The 16,290-nt window shown below is 38.6% G+C and overlaps 2 protein-coding genes across 5 annotated transcripts in view; both read right to left on the bottom strand.

Moving 5' to 3' along the window:
* The window catches only part of znf704 (zinc finger protein 704), a 59,324-nt gene extending 49,924 nt beyond the window's left edge, over window positions 1–9,400 (bottom strand). Inside the window, exons 1-2 of one of the 2 annotated variants that reach the window (XM_046834461.1) lie at window positions 8,452–9,400; window positions 2,926–3,131 (exon numbers count right to left, since the gene is read on the bottom strand). In XM_046834461.1, the coding sequence (XP_046690417.1) occupies window positions 2,926–3,131; window positions 8,452–8,634 (389 nt within the window). In that variant the 5' untranslated portion in view covers window positions 8,635–9,400. The remainder of the gene's footprint in view (window positions 1–2,925; window positions 3,132–8,451) is intronic. The other variant, XM_046834459.1, reaches the window with a different exon arrangement.
* A 3,470-nt stretch (window positions 9,401–12,870) lies between these two features.
* The window catches only part of pag1 (phosphoprotein membrane anchor with glycosphingolipid microdomains 1), a 52,669-nt gene continuing 49,249 nt past the window's right edge, over window positions 12,871–16,290 (bottom strand). For all 3 annotated transcript variants that reach the window (XM_046834723.1, XM_046834725.1, XM_046834724.1), the window contains exon 7: window positions 12,871–15,175. In XM_046834723.1, coding sequence (XP_046690679.1) covers window positions 14,867–15,175 — 309 coding nt within the window. In that variant the 3' untranslated portion in view covers window positions 12,871–14,866. The remainder of the gene's footprint in view (window positions 15,176–16,290) is intronic.

Raw genomic sequence — 16,290 nt, 5'->3', positions numbered from 1 at the left:
AAAAATCTCCAAAGTCCACAAATTCACATATGATCAATGTATACGTCTACACACACATGAGGGAGGTTTTGAAAAAAAGGAGCAAAACATAAACAGCCAAGGAACAGTATTCATTACTCAATCTGTATTCGCTCAATGTTTTCTGCCAACAGAAAACCACAATAACCCATGAGGGAAATTGGGATATAGTACTGCAAATGATCCAAAACCATGTCTGAGATGCTACAACAGCTTCTGTGTACAAATTTTGAAGATTTCTGCTGGGCAGCGGAAAAAAACAAACGCTCTCCGTTGAAAATATAGCAGAACGAATGAGCTAAAATAGTTCTAAGAATCACACACACACACACACACACACACACACACACACACACACACACACACATACATACACATACACACTCTTATAAAATGCACTTCAAAATTGCTCTGGGAAGCTTAATGACATGTTATTACAGACTGCGCGCCAAACGCAACATGGGAGTGAACAGCAGGAATGATGCGGGCTGACCTACCAGACACAAAGTCTGAAGCTGGTACAACTTGACTCAGAATATTTAACGATATGAGACTGATTATCACAACATAGTTGTGTTATACAAAAGGTAAAATCACCCACTTTATTCAAATAAGTTGAATCGACGTATCCAGGTTTTCATTTGTAAATTTGCCAGTAATAATTTTTTAGTCATAAATGCCTCAAAAGTATTATTAATAGTTCAATAAGCTAACTTGTTTTTTTAAGTTATTCATGTAACTGTGATTTGCAAAACCTTTTACTTTCTATCTGTGTGCCTGTTAGCTTACATTGCTGACATTTTATAAAAACCTACTATAGTGCGTTTTATTTGTGTTGTCACTTAATAAGAAAAGTGGAGAGCGGCTGCAAGTGCAGAAAAACTTTTATAAATGTAAAAAAAAATTGGAACAAATAAAGCCAAACACAAAACAATAGACAAATTAACGAAATCTGTAATCTGACTGTGGAACTAGACAAGAAAAAAAACATGCATGACAACAAAAGTCAAAAAAATGTTGTGAGACACTTATACATACAGTCGTATATATATATACATATATATATATATACACGACTTACGATTTTTCTATCTTACAATCATAATAGCGATACGACAAAACTGAAAAAAAAGATTCACGCGGCAGGCAACATAGCAGCGTATGCTCCGCCCTCTGAACGTGAACCGGCGCTCATCCACACACCCGCTGCCACATACATATATATATATATATATATATATATATATATATATATATATATATATATACACTGTATAAAGTACGGAACTGTAAATTGATCTGTTTGGCTAAATTATGTACTGTTATTTCTTATATTATTAACAAATTACAGTATACTACCCTATAATGATCACTATTCTTTAAGACTCCTGAGTAGGCTAGGCTAGGCTATAGGCTAGGATTGATTAGATGCTAGTTAATCAATCAGGGTGCGTGAAGAGACACATCACATTCTGTGTAGAGATGCAAATTTTGCTTGAGAAATCAATGCAATCCCTGTCCCTGACACACGTGTTGAATATAGAAATATTGGGTCACAGGTTTGCAATGTGTAAGATGACTGTATGTTTGTAGGAAATCAAACATGATGCTAAAAAACGAACAATTAGCCGGTGTAATTAATGTCCAAAAAATCATCCCGAAATGTTTTATTTCTTTTATACCACTGCAATTTATCAAATGCACATCATTTCATCATTTAGTTTTTTTTAACAATTTATAATTAATGCTTTATTTTGTAAAACGTCTGCAAAACAAGCTGGCTTCTTTTTTATCACATCTTAAATTCAATCCAACAAATTACACTATTTCTTGAGCTAAAGTAAAAGTACTAATCCCCTGTGTAAATATGACTCCTATAACACAAAAGTGTGTGCATTTAAAAGGGACACAGTATTGAAATATAAAAGAAGTGATGTATGAGAACTCTGTGTGAATAGTGGTCCATTCTCCTACACATCAGAGCTTATTAAGGAGAGAGTTTTCTATAGTTAGAGACACACAGTGAGAGAGCCATTACTCCACACACACTCTGACCAGAACCGCAGGGTTACGCTTGTGCTCTCGCCACAACTTCTGGCACGATGATGGAAGAATGGTATGTTTCGCTGAAATGTTGGTAGTGAAAAGTTTCCCAAAATGAAATTATTCTGATATAAAATACACATTTTTTGATTCGCTAATTTCCACCACTCTCCAAACAATCAATCCCTCACCAGCCTCTTCTCTCTCTCTCTCTCTCTCTCTCTCTCTCTCTCTCTCTCTGAGTTAATAGTAATAAAAATGTCATGCTGCTAAAAAAAACAGAAGCACAAAGTCTTCCCAATTTGACACTTTCCCCATATCATATAACATTTAGATTTTTTTTCCATGGGCTGTTAAAAAGTGCTGGCTCTAGTGACTCTTTCCATCTCCTTACAGCTTCTCCATATTAAAAATTACACATAAATTTGAACTGTTATGTTACTTATGCAATTCTGACCTCGAAGCCCATGTGTATATGTTATATCATATACCATAATGACTAATATCATTATGAACCAGTGCATTATCATAAAACTGCACTATGGTACAAAACTAAATACATCAGAAAAAAAAAAAAGCCTAATATAATATGTAATAACTTAAGTAAAGGAAAATCGAAACCCGACTTCCATCAGAAAAACTACTAAGGTGCTGTTTATAACACCAGGTCATCGGCTATATCCTAGAATGTGTTATGACCCTCTTACTTCTAATATTCAATCCAGCTTAGACACTCATGAAAGCTGAGGAAGAAGCACAACACATCTACACCAACACACATACACACCCACATACAACAGCTTGTCACTGGCACATTTTTTATTTCTGCCAGTGTGTGTCGCTGCTTATGCAATGCAGTCCTACCTGGCATGTGGCACGTCTATGCTGGACGACACGACCTTGCGTTTTTGCTCAAGCAGGGACACCGACCGTGTGTTGTCCTTCTCCATGGCCCCTCGCCTGTGCTCCGGTGCCCGCAGATCCTCCACCCCGTTTGTGTTCTCGCTTTTCTGCGTGCCACCGTTATGACCCTGTGCTGGCACGTCTCGCTGCCCGCCGTTACACAAACTCTGCCAAGAGAAAACACACATAGTTCACTAAGTGCAGGAAAACATTCTTCTACAGCTTTTTTCCCCCTCATACATGTCCAAAAGCAAGAATGCAGTGGAGCGAACTGGGATTCTAGGTGCTTTCCCACTAACAAATCAACATGACGAGATTAAAAGCAAGCGTTTGTACAACAGTAAATGCATTTAATCGCAACAACTGTTGGGGATAAATATGATTTAATAGGAGGAAATAAAAAATAAAAAACAGATTTTTTATAACAGATTTCTTTTTTTTTTTTTTTGGTCACATAATCATTAGAATATTTTCTGACCATATATATATAAAATGCAAAGTTGTGTCGTCCAGCATAGACGTGACACATGCCAGGTAGCAAAATTGGACTGAAAACACAAACATAAATGCAACAACAGTGTTTCTCTGTGTGGTTGTTGTTGCATGTTGTGTGTTGCTTTATACCAGAGGTGTAATAAAACACCACTATCTGTATCTGTATATGTTTACTAGTCCAGAATTTGTTTTAATTTAGACATAAACCATCGCCTAACCTTGTTCTGTCATTAGATTTTTTTTTTTATGTGAACCCTACCACTATATCTAAAAACCACTGGAGAAAAAAATACAGTAACCCCTCGTTTATCAGTGTGGTTACGTTCCAAAACAGCCCGCGATAAACGGACGCCACCCCAAAAATGCTATTTTACGTATACAGTACTGTACTGTATTAACATTTTACTATATTTCATAACTAATAATTCGATTTGTATTAATACATTTCATAATTTCAACATAAAACTCCATAAAAAACTATACCTATAGGTTTCTGGTCTATCGTGCTATCCGCGAGAGACCGGGAAAATCAGCCAAACTAATTAGTTATGTGGCGGATGCAATTCCGTGATAAACCGGGGGCGCGAGATTCGAACCGCGGTAAAGCGGTGGATTACTGTATTCTGCTAACAAAGCTGAGTTTGCAAATTATAACAATCAAACTGAAATCTGTAGTAAATAACTACATTCAGCCTCAGCTAAGAGATGACAAGTGGTCTCAAACAAGCACCCTGGCAAGATTTACTGCAAATGTTTTTGTGTTTGTAACATTTCCAAAAGATCAGGGAAAGTTCCATGGACACACTCGCAGAAATTTTCTATGAAGCTGAGACAAATTTACATTGATGGGGCTGGTCAAAATATTGTCCTTTCAGTGGCATTGGCTGTACATTTATGGCATTTAGCAGATGCCCTTACCCAGAGCGACTTACAACTGAGCAGTTGAGGATTAAGGCATTGCTCAAGGGCCCAGCAGTAGCAACTTGGTGGTGCTGGGATTTGACCCTATGACCTTCCAGAGTCAGAGTCCAATGCCTTAAACACTGAGCTACTGTATTTTGGGAGAGTTTTAGCAGTTCAGTAATGCATTTTTTAGGTGTCAAGCTCAAATATTACTTGGATCATAGACTACACTACATGGACAAAGGTACATGCCATGTGTTTTATCCAACATTTTACCACATAATTCGATAGAATGTCTCTGGATGTAGCATTCAATTTGCCCTTCACTTGAACTAGGAGACCCACACATGTTCCACCATGACAAAGCCCCTGTACACAAAACCAGTTTCATGAAAATATGATTTACATGGATTGGAGTGGCTTCAGTGGTCTGCTATAGAGCCCTGACCTCAACCATATTGGACACCTTTGAGATTAATTGAAACACTGAATGCAACCACAGACCTCCTCACTGTATTTCCTACATCACTGCTTGTCTTTACAAAAACCCTTGTGGCTGATGAACACACACACACACACACACACACACACACACACACACACACACACACACATACAAGCACACTCCAAAATCTTGTGAAACCTCCTTCTAGAAGAGTGAAGGTTATTATAACAGCAAATGGGAACTAAACTTTGAATGGGATGATCAAAAAGCACATAGGAATCTTGTGGACAGGTGTCCACAAACTTTTGTCTTGTTTACATCATTCTTTTCTACACAACCAGTCAGAAAACTACAGCTATAGTAGCTTCTCCTGAATACCACTAGTTGTACCTTTTTCAGTTACCAAAATGAAAAAACATAATGGAAGCTTTGGTACTGGACTGGTGGCCACATTTTCAATTCTCTGGTGCCAACATTTTTGATACTTTAAGCGATTATAAAAAGGTGCATAAAAACATTATCACCTCTAACTGGAGTCGTGTTTGCATCGATGGCAACGGCTGCACAACGACAATTAGCTGCACTGGGGCCACAAACTAGATCAAGATGTTGTTTGCATGGTGATGAGAAGGAGTGTGTAATCTTATCTTATAACAATGAACACCTGGGTGTAGATGATCGGTGCAGATTTCCGTACAATCCACACAGGAGGATCCAGGAAGGAATCCGTTTGCACAAACACTTACTCTGTTGCACCGAAATCCCTGGTGGCTAAGTTTATGCATAGTTAAGCAACATGCCTGCTATACTCATATGCTACGTTGTTCTCTAAATCTCTACACTATTCATCACACCTACAACATGCTGAAGTGCTGAGTGATACAAAACACCACAACACACTTAATATTATCTACCACTGGCTCAGTATTCCATTACTCCTAGCACTTAATGCAAGCGTTAATGCATCCTGTCCATGTGCATACGGACATGTTTGGCCCCCTTATTCTCAAACATTCAAACATTAAATTGGTTAAAATAAAAGTTAAAATAAAAGTAGAGACCACAAACTAACATCCAGCCAATAGAAATAAATCAGGTCTGCAACAGTTCTGTTTTTTAAAAACATTATTATGTGACACAAAAAAAATTTAATTAATTAATTATTTAATCCGACACCAAAAATCACAGAAAAGGCTTTTTTAACCCAACAACTTTTTCTCTTTATTTTGACTCCAGCGTGACTTTTCCACCATTAACTATTAAACATGCCAATCCACGAAGCGCAGTAACCAATATCTCAAATCATAACACAGAAATTAAGCTCATAATCACATAAATCTAATCATTTCCTGTCCTATGACATATTAAAAGACATGGCAAATAGTTTGTTCCTTATGTTCCTATAGCAGCAAAATCCCAAAAGGTTTTATTCCTTTTATACCACAGCGATTTGCAAATGCTAACAATTTTTACAGTTGCGTTTACTGTTGTGCAACCTGAAGGAAACGAGTTAGTTCCAGTTTTTCTGTATCAGTTTCATTATAACAGTTTTAAGCAGATGTTCTCACAGCAGCCGCTGTCTGGAAACCAAACTCAATCAGCTTCTCTTCAGATAATGCTTTATCCTGTTCTTCATGGACATTACACTTTCTGTGAATTACTCTCCTGAACAAAATATGACTAAAGAAGAATGATGGCATTATATTGGACTTTTTCCTAGTAATTTGAATTCACTTCAAATATCCCTTACATTCTACAGATTTTGCACAATCATAGTGAAAAATCATATGCAGTCTTGCATCTTACAGTACCCTCAACAGATTTGTTCTGGATTCACCTTTAGTGCACTACACATCTCTCTATTTTGCTCTAATGTACATCTGTGCTGTGACTCAAAGATGCCTATGGCTTATAATTACATTTATTTTAAATCAAGCAATTCATAAGCCAGTGTGCACGGACACATTTCGCTCATGCGAACACTTCGGGAGCTTCAATCAAATTAGGCATATCATAATTCTATCAAATTAATTAGATTGGTGAGCGCGAGGGTTCCATTATTTAATTGGATTAAACCCAAGGAAAACATCCCCCACTCTGCGTCCTTCCTCGTGCGCTTGACTGTACTGCACAGCCACTGTACTACACTTCACTAAGGGGAAAAACAGATTTAACACGGGTCAGTGAGCACCACGTTCTCCGCACTCTTAAAACAAAAAAGCACTTGAAATTTGCAGCTAGACATTTATTTCTCCTCCTGGGTCGAGCTGTGATCTGTGATGGGTTCCAGGCTGTGGTTAATCAGCCCTTAAAGGCACTTCAAGGACTGTAGTAAACACCAAGAGCACCTCTACCTCCTGTCTCAAAACACCCCGTTATCAATCAGGAGACAATATATGCATGACACCAGGCTACACGGATGGCACGCGGCTCTATACCACATAACGCCACACGAAAGTGGAGCTTCAGCCTCACCATTATTTGACTTTAAGTGAAACGGATAGAAGAAAAACCTCCTTTGTCCCGCCTTTGTCCTCAGGGCTCATGCTGATGCAAATAAAGCCCCTCCTTACAACAAGTCAACAAGTGGCATTCCCAATGAATAGGGCACCATTAGGAATCCTGGTGCTGTGCCAAGGGCTACAGATTGAACAGTTTTTTTTAATCTGAGAAACTTTATTAATGTTCAGATCCACTCCACCTGAGCTTCATAACCGCCAAACACACCCTCTTTGTATGCATGTAAGTTTTTTCTTTCACAAGTCACACTTCAATGCAATGCCTTAGCAAATATTCTGGTACTTAAAATATCTTGGTGCACTAATTTACTGATTGGGTCAGAGTGTAACAATGGCAAATTACACATAACACAAACAGCACACACACACACATGTCCATTTGTTTATAAATCTCTATGTTATGAGTAGATGTAGAACAGCTTGTGCTGATGCCTTGTTTGCTGCAAGCTAATTTTTTATTGTTTTAGGTTTTCATCATCTGTGTTTTGATGCAAGTGCAAATTGAAGCCAAATGACGTCATGAAAGTGAGGTAAGTGGCAAAGCTTTGTTTTAGGTATCAAGTGGAAATGAAGCAGCAGCTCATGAGTAAATGATGCATTATTTCAAGAGGTGGTCGCAGTGCATGCAGAATGCAGCAGCATTGGATTAGATACATATACATATTAGTATAGGGCGATAAGGAACTGTATAAATAGCCAGTCGGGGAGGGAGGACAGAATGGAGTCTGTCATGAACCAATACATGCTCTCGCGCGCGCACGCACGCACACACACACACACATTCTCGCTTCCGCTAGTGTGCAGAATGCTGCAGAGCGGGTTGGTTTCGCCATGCTCATGTCAAAGAAAATGCATTAATCACGTCCGTGCTGCAACAAGGCTTGCCATTATACAACTATTAGACATTAAGCATGAAGCATGCGTGTAGCACGCGCGCCGCAAAGCTCATCGCTGCGCTCTCATCGTTTGCGTTCAACGAATGACGATGACGACGATGATGGTGGTGACCGACATACCAGACTGTTGACAAAAACAAAAACAAGCTGGCCTCTGCAGCGCGCGCGAACACACGAGCGCAGGCGCGCTCCAACAATGCGCGCGCGCCTTAAAAAAAAAAACACACACCTTCAAGCTCGGCTTCCTCGCTCCCTTGACAGCTTCGTCCTCCGCGTGTCCGCTCGGCACCGGCGCGTCCCTGTTCTCGCGCTCACCCGCTTCCCCTCCGGCAGCAGCCACCGCCGCTCCCGATCCGGGCGCGTACACGCGGCTTCCGATTAGTGAGCGCTTGACCAGACGCCGGGCGTGCATGACTCCACCGATTAAGAAAGATTTAAAATCTCAAAAGAAATATAAAAAATATATAAATATTGTCCTTTACGAATAAAAAAACGTCGAAATCAATAAGGCAGTAGCGCACCGGAGCGAGCTCTGCACATGCGTAACGAGCCCGGTGATGCATTTTCGGCCATGTCTGTCACAGTCGCGCGCTCTACAGTTTAATCAGAATGAAAAAAAAATGCATATTTATTTAAAGTAAATCTGCATGTGCTGCGTGCAGGTCGGACACACGGATCTATCGGTAGCCCGACCGGCAAGGATCTCTATATTATTATTATTTTTTTTCCATTCGGGGGTGTTTGTTTTCTTCGCGGAGACGCGCACAAAACACGGCACGGCGCGCACCTCGGAGCGGGCTGGACAACGCAAAACCGGAGACGGATCCTATATTAAAGAACACCACAGTGTGGACGCCTAATGTGCACGCATTTCACACATCGCTCCGAGTAGCAGCCTTGATTCCTGTCGCCCACATCACATCGCATCCGCAACGAGTCGTGTGCAGTTCCGTTCCGTGCCGGTCTTCCGTCACCGAGCCTGCAGCCTCGACCGGCGGAGCGCGCGCTGTAAACATGTGCGCTCTCGCGCCGAGGATCTGCGCTCCGATTGGCTAGCGGCGTACACGCCTCCGCGTCTCAGCGCGCTTCTCTGCCCCGCGCATCTTCTCTCGCTTTCCAACCAGAACGCGCTCCCCAGAACCCCTGTCTTTACTGCCAGCCTTATTCCTAAATCTCATGCCAGGGTGTACAAGTTCCCGGATGCAACCCTAAGCCTATTGCTTGGGGTGCGTCTCAAACCGCATAGAAAGCATGTGACTGCTAAATGGGTCCGCGGTTTTGTGTGCAGACACACAGAAGAGCTACAGAACCAGCACTGTTCAAAACAATGTAATGCTGAAGAACATAACATATCCTGCATAGAGAAGCTGCATCTCTGATAGCATAAATCATATGCACATGATAGTCTAAATATTTATCCTTTAAATGGTGCACTAGTGGTTTCTATCATTCCTGGCTGTTCTAGAAATTACCTATCAAAACAATACAAACTTACCCCCATACAAACCCCCCCAGAATTCATCCATGTGTTGTCCCAGAGCTTTTTGAATGGATACCCATGATTGATAGAACAAAAAGAAAACAATGAATACAATATATTTAGTCTGATTTGAGGTGGAGCAGATATCCTTCAAAGTGAACACATGGCACAGGATCGCTTATGTTTTTAATCATACGTGTGTCTCTAAGTGCTTTATTTTGGTCAGGGTCACAGTGGATCTACAGCTTCCCACAGGAACGCAAAACACAATGTGGGCATGCGTCCAGGAAATGATGTCAAGCGTCCATACAGTACCTAGAGGCAGTTTAGCATGTCATTTCAGCTCCACATGTGCACACATTGAGGAAGAAGATGTGAAACTCTAAACAGACAGAAACCCATTCTTGGGATCAAACAAAGGTTCAAATCTTGGAGCTGTAAAGTTGCATTCACACACACACACACACACATATACAAATACACACATACACTCAGGGATTTTAGCCCTGCAAGTCACAAGTTACTGTACAATCATGTCACTTCTTTTTATCATAAAGTCTGTAATGCATTTAGCATTTCATAAATCATGAGACAGATCATGCATTCTACATTCACTCCCTTTTTAAGTCACTGTACATTATATTTCACTCCGTATTTGCATGTTTCCTTAGCTATCAATGTGACCCTCTGGAATATTGTAGCTGGAATCATTCCTGAGTGCAGATGGAGTCTCTGTTGTCCATCTTTCCATTTCTAAAAATGTGCAGTCATTAGTTTAGGCCCCATGTGGGTCTCTTCCACTTAGGAGTCCTCCAGCAACTCCCCAATAAAATGATGCCCCTATTGCAGTTATACGAACACCTACGTTTTAACACAGCAATACACATCTAGAGAAATCTTCACAAATATGCGGTTATTTTATAGTAACTCCGCTAAAGTAACTACGTAAAGCTCTGCCATAATGTTTTCACTTTATCATTTAGATAAAAGTTCCTTTTATATTGCACAGCAGCTCCATCGTGAAGCACAACACATGCTGAGACAGATGTGCCTGTCAGGAATAAATCAAATGAAATTGTGCCTGTAGATACCAAATCTCATCATGGTCTTCAATTTAAAACCGCTTGTCTCAAGGTCACGATAGTGGATCATCAAAAAAAACAACTGACCGTTACAACCCTCCTACAAATACGTTTTCTCCGGCAATTCATGGCTGAAATTACACATATATTACACATGATCCGAAAATAGACTCATGCGTTGTGTCAGGCCATCTGGTGTCCGAGTCTATCATCATACACTCGTTGTTATCTGCAAAAAAAAGCTGCATGTAGGTCAGTATTACATATGTTGTCATGTTTTGGCATAACAGAAAGGAACCGGTTGGCCTTGAGAACATAACGGTAAGGATTGAAATGTTTTCTGAGGTTGTGTGAATGTGAATGGCCAAAACTAAAATGTCGCATTGTTTGTATGTCCTTCACAGCTCAGTAGAATTAGTAATGAAATGATATAAATAAAACACAAGCATTATTTAAATATTCTACCTGTAAATAGATCACATTTTCATGTTCTGTCAGGCATGTTGGTATTGGAATTTAAGTCACCTGTCACTTATGGAAATATCAGAACAGCACCAGGATAACAATTAATAACAACTGTAATTTTTTTTTTTTTTTTTACAATAATCACTCTAGCACTAATTGTACTTTTACTGCCTGGTAGGTGCAAATTCAGAAAATCATTAAGGTATCACTCAGAATCTCTATAATGGAGGGCAATTCTTTTCTTGGTGACCCAAAGTCCCCTGGAGAGTTTTCATCTTCTGGAAAATTCCCCTTTTTCACACCACCTCTGTTGAATGCATTTGCATACTTGATGCTTAGTGTCAAATATGAAAAGGGAAAAAAATCCTCTATGGCAAATCAATATCCTGGATATAATAAAACATATTTAGTAAATTACAGAGAGTCAAGGAATTTAGTTTTTAAGTTGATCCTACTAACCACAGGATGGATATATATATATATATATATATATATATATATATATATATATATATATATATATATATATATATCCTATATATATATATATATATATATATATATATATATATATATATATATATATATATATATATATAAAGAGTGAATTTAATGGTAAAGCTGTACTGTAGATGTACTAAAGAGGACATATTAGGTGAATTGGGGAATAAATTGCACTTTTTAATGCACCGCTATTTTTATCCGGTTCAAATTTAATGGAAACCAGCAAGGGTTACGTTCTATGACCACTCGTGAGTAAAAATAAAAATGGCGAGGTTTCGACTCTCCTTTTGATGGTTCCTTTTTCAAGGGGAATTGTACATGTACTGTACATGTAGTGAATTTCTGGTCATAAATAATTATTTACTACTTTAAATGAATAATACAATAATAAAAGTTTTTCAAACATTCCTTTGTAATTTATTAGTACAAATTTGAAATGTTACTCCGAACTTTCGCGAACTATTGAGGTTGCGAGTGTCAAAGTCAAGAGTATCGAGATTCCACTTTGTGTGCGTGTGTGTATATATATATATATAAGCAGCGCATCGTTTTTTTTTTTTTTTTGTGAAATGGCCATATGTTGGATGTCTGAAGGCACTTAAGCAAATTTATGATTTCCTGTCTGTCTGAACCAGATCTAAAAGCGAACTATCTGTACCATATTGAATTGCAGAGCAAATCTTTTCCCACCGACTCGTATTGCATTGAATCGCATTGTGTTGAATCGAATCGAAATCGGATCGCACTTCATCATAACAGGGGTGCAAATCGATGCAATCGATGCAAATCGCATCGGCTTCAGTTATAGAGAAGCACATCTGTAGTAGAAAATTTCTAAAGCAATGCTGCTGTATTGGCTTTTTTTTTGCCTTGTGGAAGCACATGAGATGACACTTGTCTAAATTTAGAAGGACAATTTTCACGACATTAGCAAAATGGTTTACCACCTGTGAAACATGCAAAAAAGTTTTTTTTTATATAAGAACAGTACCAGAGCTTTTACTGAGCTTCAGTCTATTCAATACAATGGACCTTTCACTATAACTGATTAAGAGGTGTTTTTTATATTTTTTTTTTTATGTAATCATAGACCAGGATGCATTAAACACACACAAGCTTTATAATGAATCCAGCATGACTGCAGTTTTTAATCGGCAAATGACATTTTAAAACGATTATGATGATACAAAACAAATGCAGTGATATGCGTTTACAAAAGAAATTAAATAAAATACACTCAATTCACTATGATGCAAAAAAAAGATAACAATATTATACCGTGATATTAAATAATCCACGTACTTTTACAATACAGAGCATGTACCAAGAAAATGTACCAAAGTTTTCACAGAACAAGACCCACTCACAATCACACACAACCTCAGTGGGACGCTTTATATGTGTTTATATATATATATATATATATATATATATATATATATATATATATATATATATATATATACACACACAAGCACACATACATACATACACACACACAAATTCCTTTTAAACATCCACAGGACTTAAAAATCCACAGCCTCATGTGCTTTATAAGTTGTCAGACAGGGATATACAATTAAAGCCTTCATTGAGAGAAAAGAGAGAAAAGACAGGCAAGTTATAGAGGACGTGGTATGTAAAAATCGTACATGTTAATGAATAAAGTTAGAGGTATGTACAAGTGTCTCTTGGCATGTCATGGATACGCATGCAGTGTCTGTTCTTGAGAAGCACTTCGTATTTGAAGTTTGTACATGGTACTGTGATAATAGTGCCGAGGTGAGTACCTTTTGTGCTTTACAAACATACAACTCTGTACCTATTATATATTACGGCAATACAATTAATTGATGAATTGTATCATTCAACTGGATGCACATCCATATATTCTTCATATCACAAATCATTTAGAAAATTCCTATGTTAGGAATAGATATGCTTTTTTTTTTTACTGTTAGCATTATAAACATTAGGACCGTATGAATGTTTGAAGTTTTTTTTTTTTTTTTTTTAACGAGCCAGAGGTGCCAACATGCCAAAACAGTTTTATCACAAAAACCCAAATTTATGCGATATTGTAAAATTGTACCGAATGCCACATTTTACCATATGCTAATACCGCTTTATCTACTGCTTCCAGTAAAAAAAACAACAACAAAAAACAAAGAGAGAGATCAGTGGTTAAAGTCTGTTTGAAAGTAAATGCACCTCATATACAGCGTTTCCCCATCTGCTTTTTTTCAACAATCATATTTTCATGTTGTCTGATCACTGCTTTATCTATAAAACAATTTGGGGGCTAAAGAAATGTAATTAAATAGCTAATTTCTGTATAATTAAAAGTCTAACTAAAAACTTCTAATGACTGAATGGCACAGACCCAAAATATCCAAAATAGTCATTGTTTTCTATACATTAGATTAGTTATGTAAATGTATTTGCATCTTGATTTTCAAATCAAAAGCAGCGAGGTAATTCAAAAAGATGCATCTTGCTACAGCGGTGTTGTCGGATCTAAGCGTCAAGCGTAAGCACTGCGGTGACTATAAATTATGGCACCAGAATATTCACATCACCATACTATACATACACTGACTTTCTTTAGCTAATAAAATGACTGTTGCAGTATGTCTGGATCCACGTAAAACTAATCAGAAGTCATGTAGAATCATGATCGTGCGAATTCTTAATAGCATGAGAACATCATTCAGTTGTTCAGTCATCTTCAGTAACTGGTCAGGGTGGATCTGGAGTCTAACACAGGAACTGACTGGCTAATTGAAGAAAATGTAGAAGGGGGAATTTATCTTGGCCAATCCACCAACTGGCATGCTTTTTCAATTGTCAAAGGAAACCAGAGAACCCTGATGAAACCCACATGTACACAGAGAGTCTGCAAAGACAGTAACCCGAGCTTAGGATCGAACCAGGAGCGTTAGAGCTGTGACAACAAATCAAACGTTTTTTTTCTATTGCACCTTCACACTATAAGCACAAGTTTGTGACTCCATATTTATTTGATTTGCTGGAGTGCCAAATAAGTGCTAACCTAAGTCCATTTGAGCCATGCTACATCACTCAGATTCACTGAAGTGCTGTGCAACTCTCAGTCAGAGACGAGACGTCTCGCTATTCAGCTCCAGCTCTCCGACATTTGCGTAGTCAGACTCCATCAGACCGTTATCCTGCTGGCCCTCGTCCTCTACGCTCTTCGTGATCTTGATGGTCTCGTACCCGGGGTCTGTGTTCTCCGCAGGCTGCTCGGCAGGGGGCGAGGGATACGCATCTCTTACCGTAGCGTACAGCTCGCTGGAGCTCGACTCCACCACCATGCCCCTGATTTCCCCGATGCTGCTGTAGTCGTGTTCCTTTTCCTCCTCCATCACCGGCTTATTCACAGTGTGGTACAGGCACGATAACTGCGAGGAGGCAGGAAAAGAAAATAATCAGTCTGGGTTTAGAGTGAAGCAAATTGAATAAAAGGATCTCACTGTTTTTTATTTGGTCTACTTGGTCAACCGTGAGAACGGAGAGAATAAATTATGCAATATTGCTGAGAAAGATATGCTCAAAGGTATCTGTTAATGCCTTTCCGATAATTGTGTTTATATTCTGGACTTATTTCATTACTGTTTGAACTTGATAGAAATTGAAATAATGTTCCAACCAGAAAATGATGCCAATGCTTATTTGAAAAGTATTATATATAAGTGATTTATTATATCTGCGCTTTTAAATATTTTTTTTTTATTGCATGAGCTACACCATATGCAAGTTTTGAAGCAACTGTATTGAATGTTTGTGTGCTGTGGCAGTACAATTTCATTCACTAGAACTACTGTATGAGGTTTAAACCCTGTTCCAGCATGACAATGCACCCGAGCACAAAACAAACTCCATGGAGATGCTGAAAGACCTGCTCTAGAGCTCTGACCTCAACACCGAATGAGAGTCATGAGACATCTGTGCCTGACTTCAGTAATGCTCTTGTGGCTGACTGGGCAAATCCTCATAACAATCTAGAGGAAATAACATCTAATAGATGTGTCCCTTCCCAGAAGAGTGAAGGATATTTACAGTGAAAGAGAAGAGTAAAAGTAAATCTGAAATTAGGAGCATTATTTTTCAGGTGTCCATACAACGAAGGTTAATAAGAATTAGAGCTTGGAGTTTTTTACAGCTACAAACATGCACCGGGATTTTATTATTTTTGATCATCTAGCACCACTGAAAGGACAAAATGTGTGTTTCGAATTCGACGCAAAGCATGAAATCAAATAAAACAAAATATCTGTGGAAATATCGGATCTTTTTCTGACTTTCTCTGGTCCAGAGATTGCCTTGACATAATTTAAAGAAAAGGATTTCATTGAATAAACACCAAGAGAAGATCTGCTACTGGTGTGGTCATGTTTAGAAATGTGGAGTCACTGAAATACAGCCAGTATTTTATCAGTCCTGCTACAGTATTTTTTTCCCCTTATAATCATTCTGGTCCTCTGAATATACTTCAGAACAAGATCAAAACTACAGA

The sequence above is a fragment of the Silurus meridionalis genome, chromosome 22 (genome assembly GCF_014805685.1).
Source record: "Silurus meridionalis isolate SWU-2019-XX chromosome 22, ASM1480568v1, whole genome shotgun sequence".
NCBI lineage: Eukaryota > Metazoa > Chordata > Actinopteri > Siluriformes > Siluridae > Silurus > Silurus meridionalis.
The sequence above is the reverse complement of the archived record's forward strand: the minus strand, read 5'-3'. Positions and strand labels throughout refer to the sequence as shown.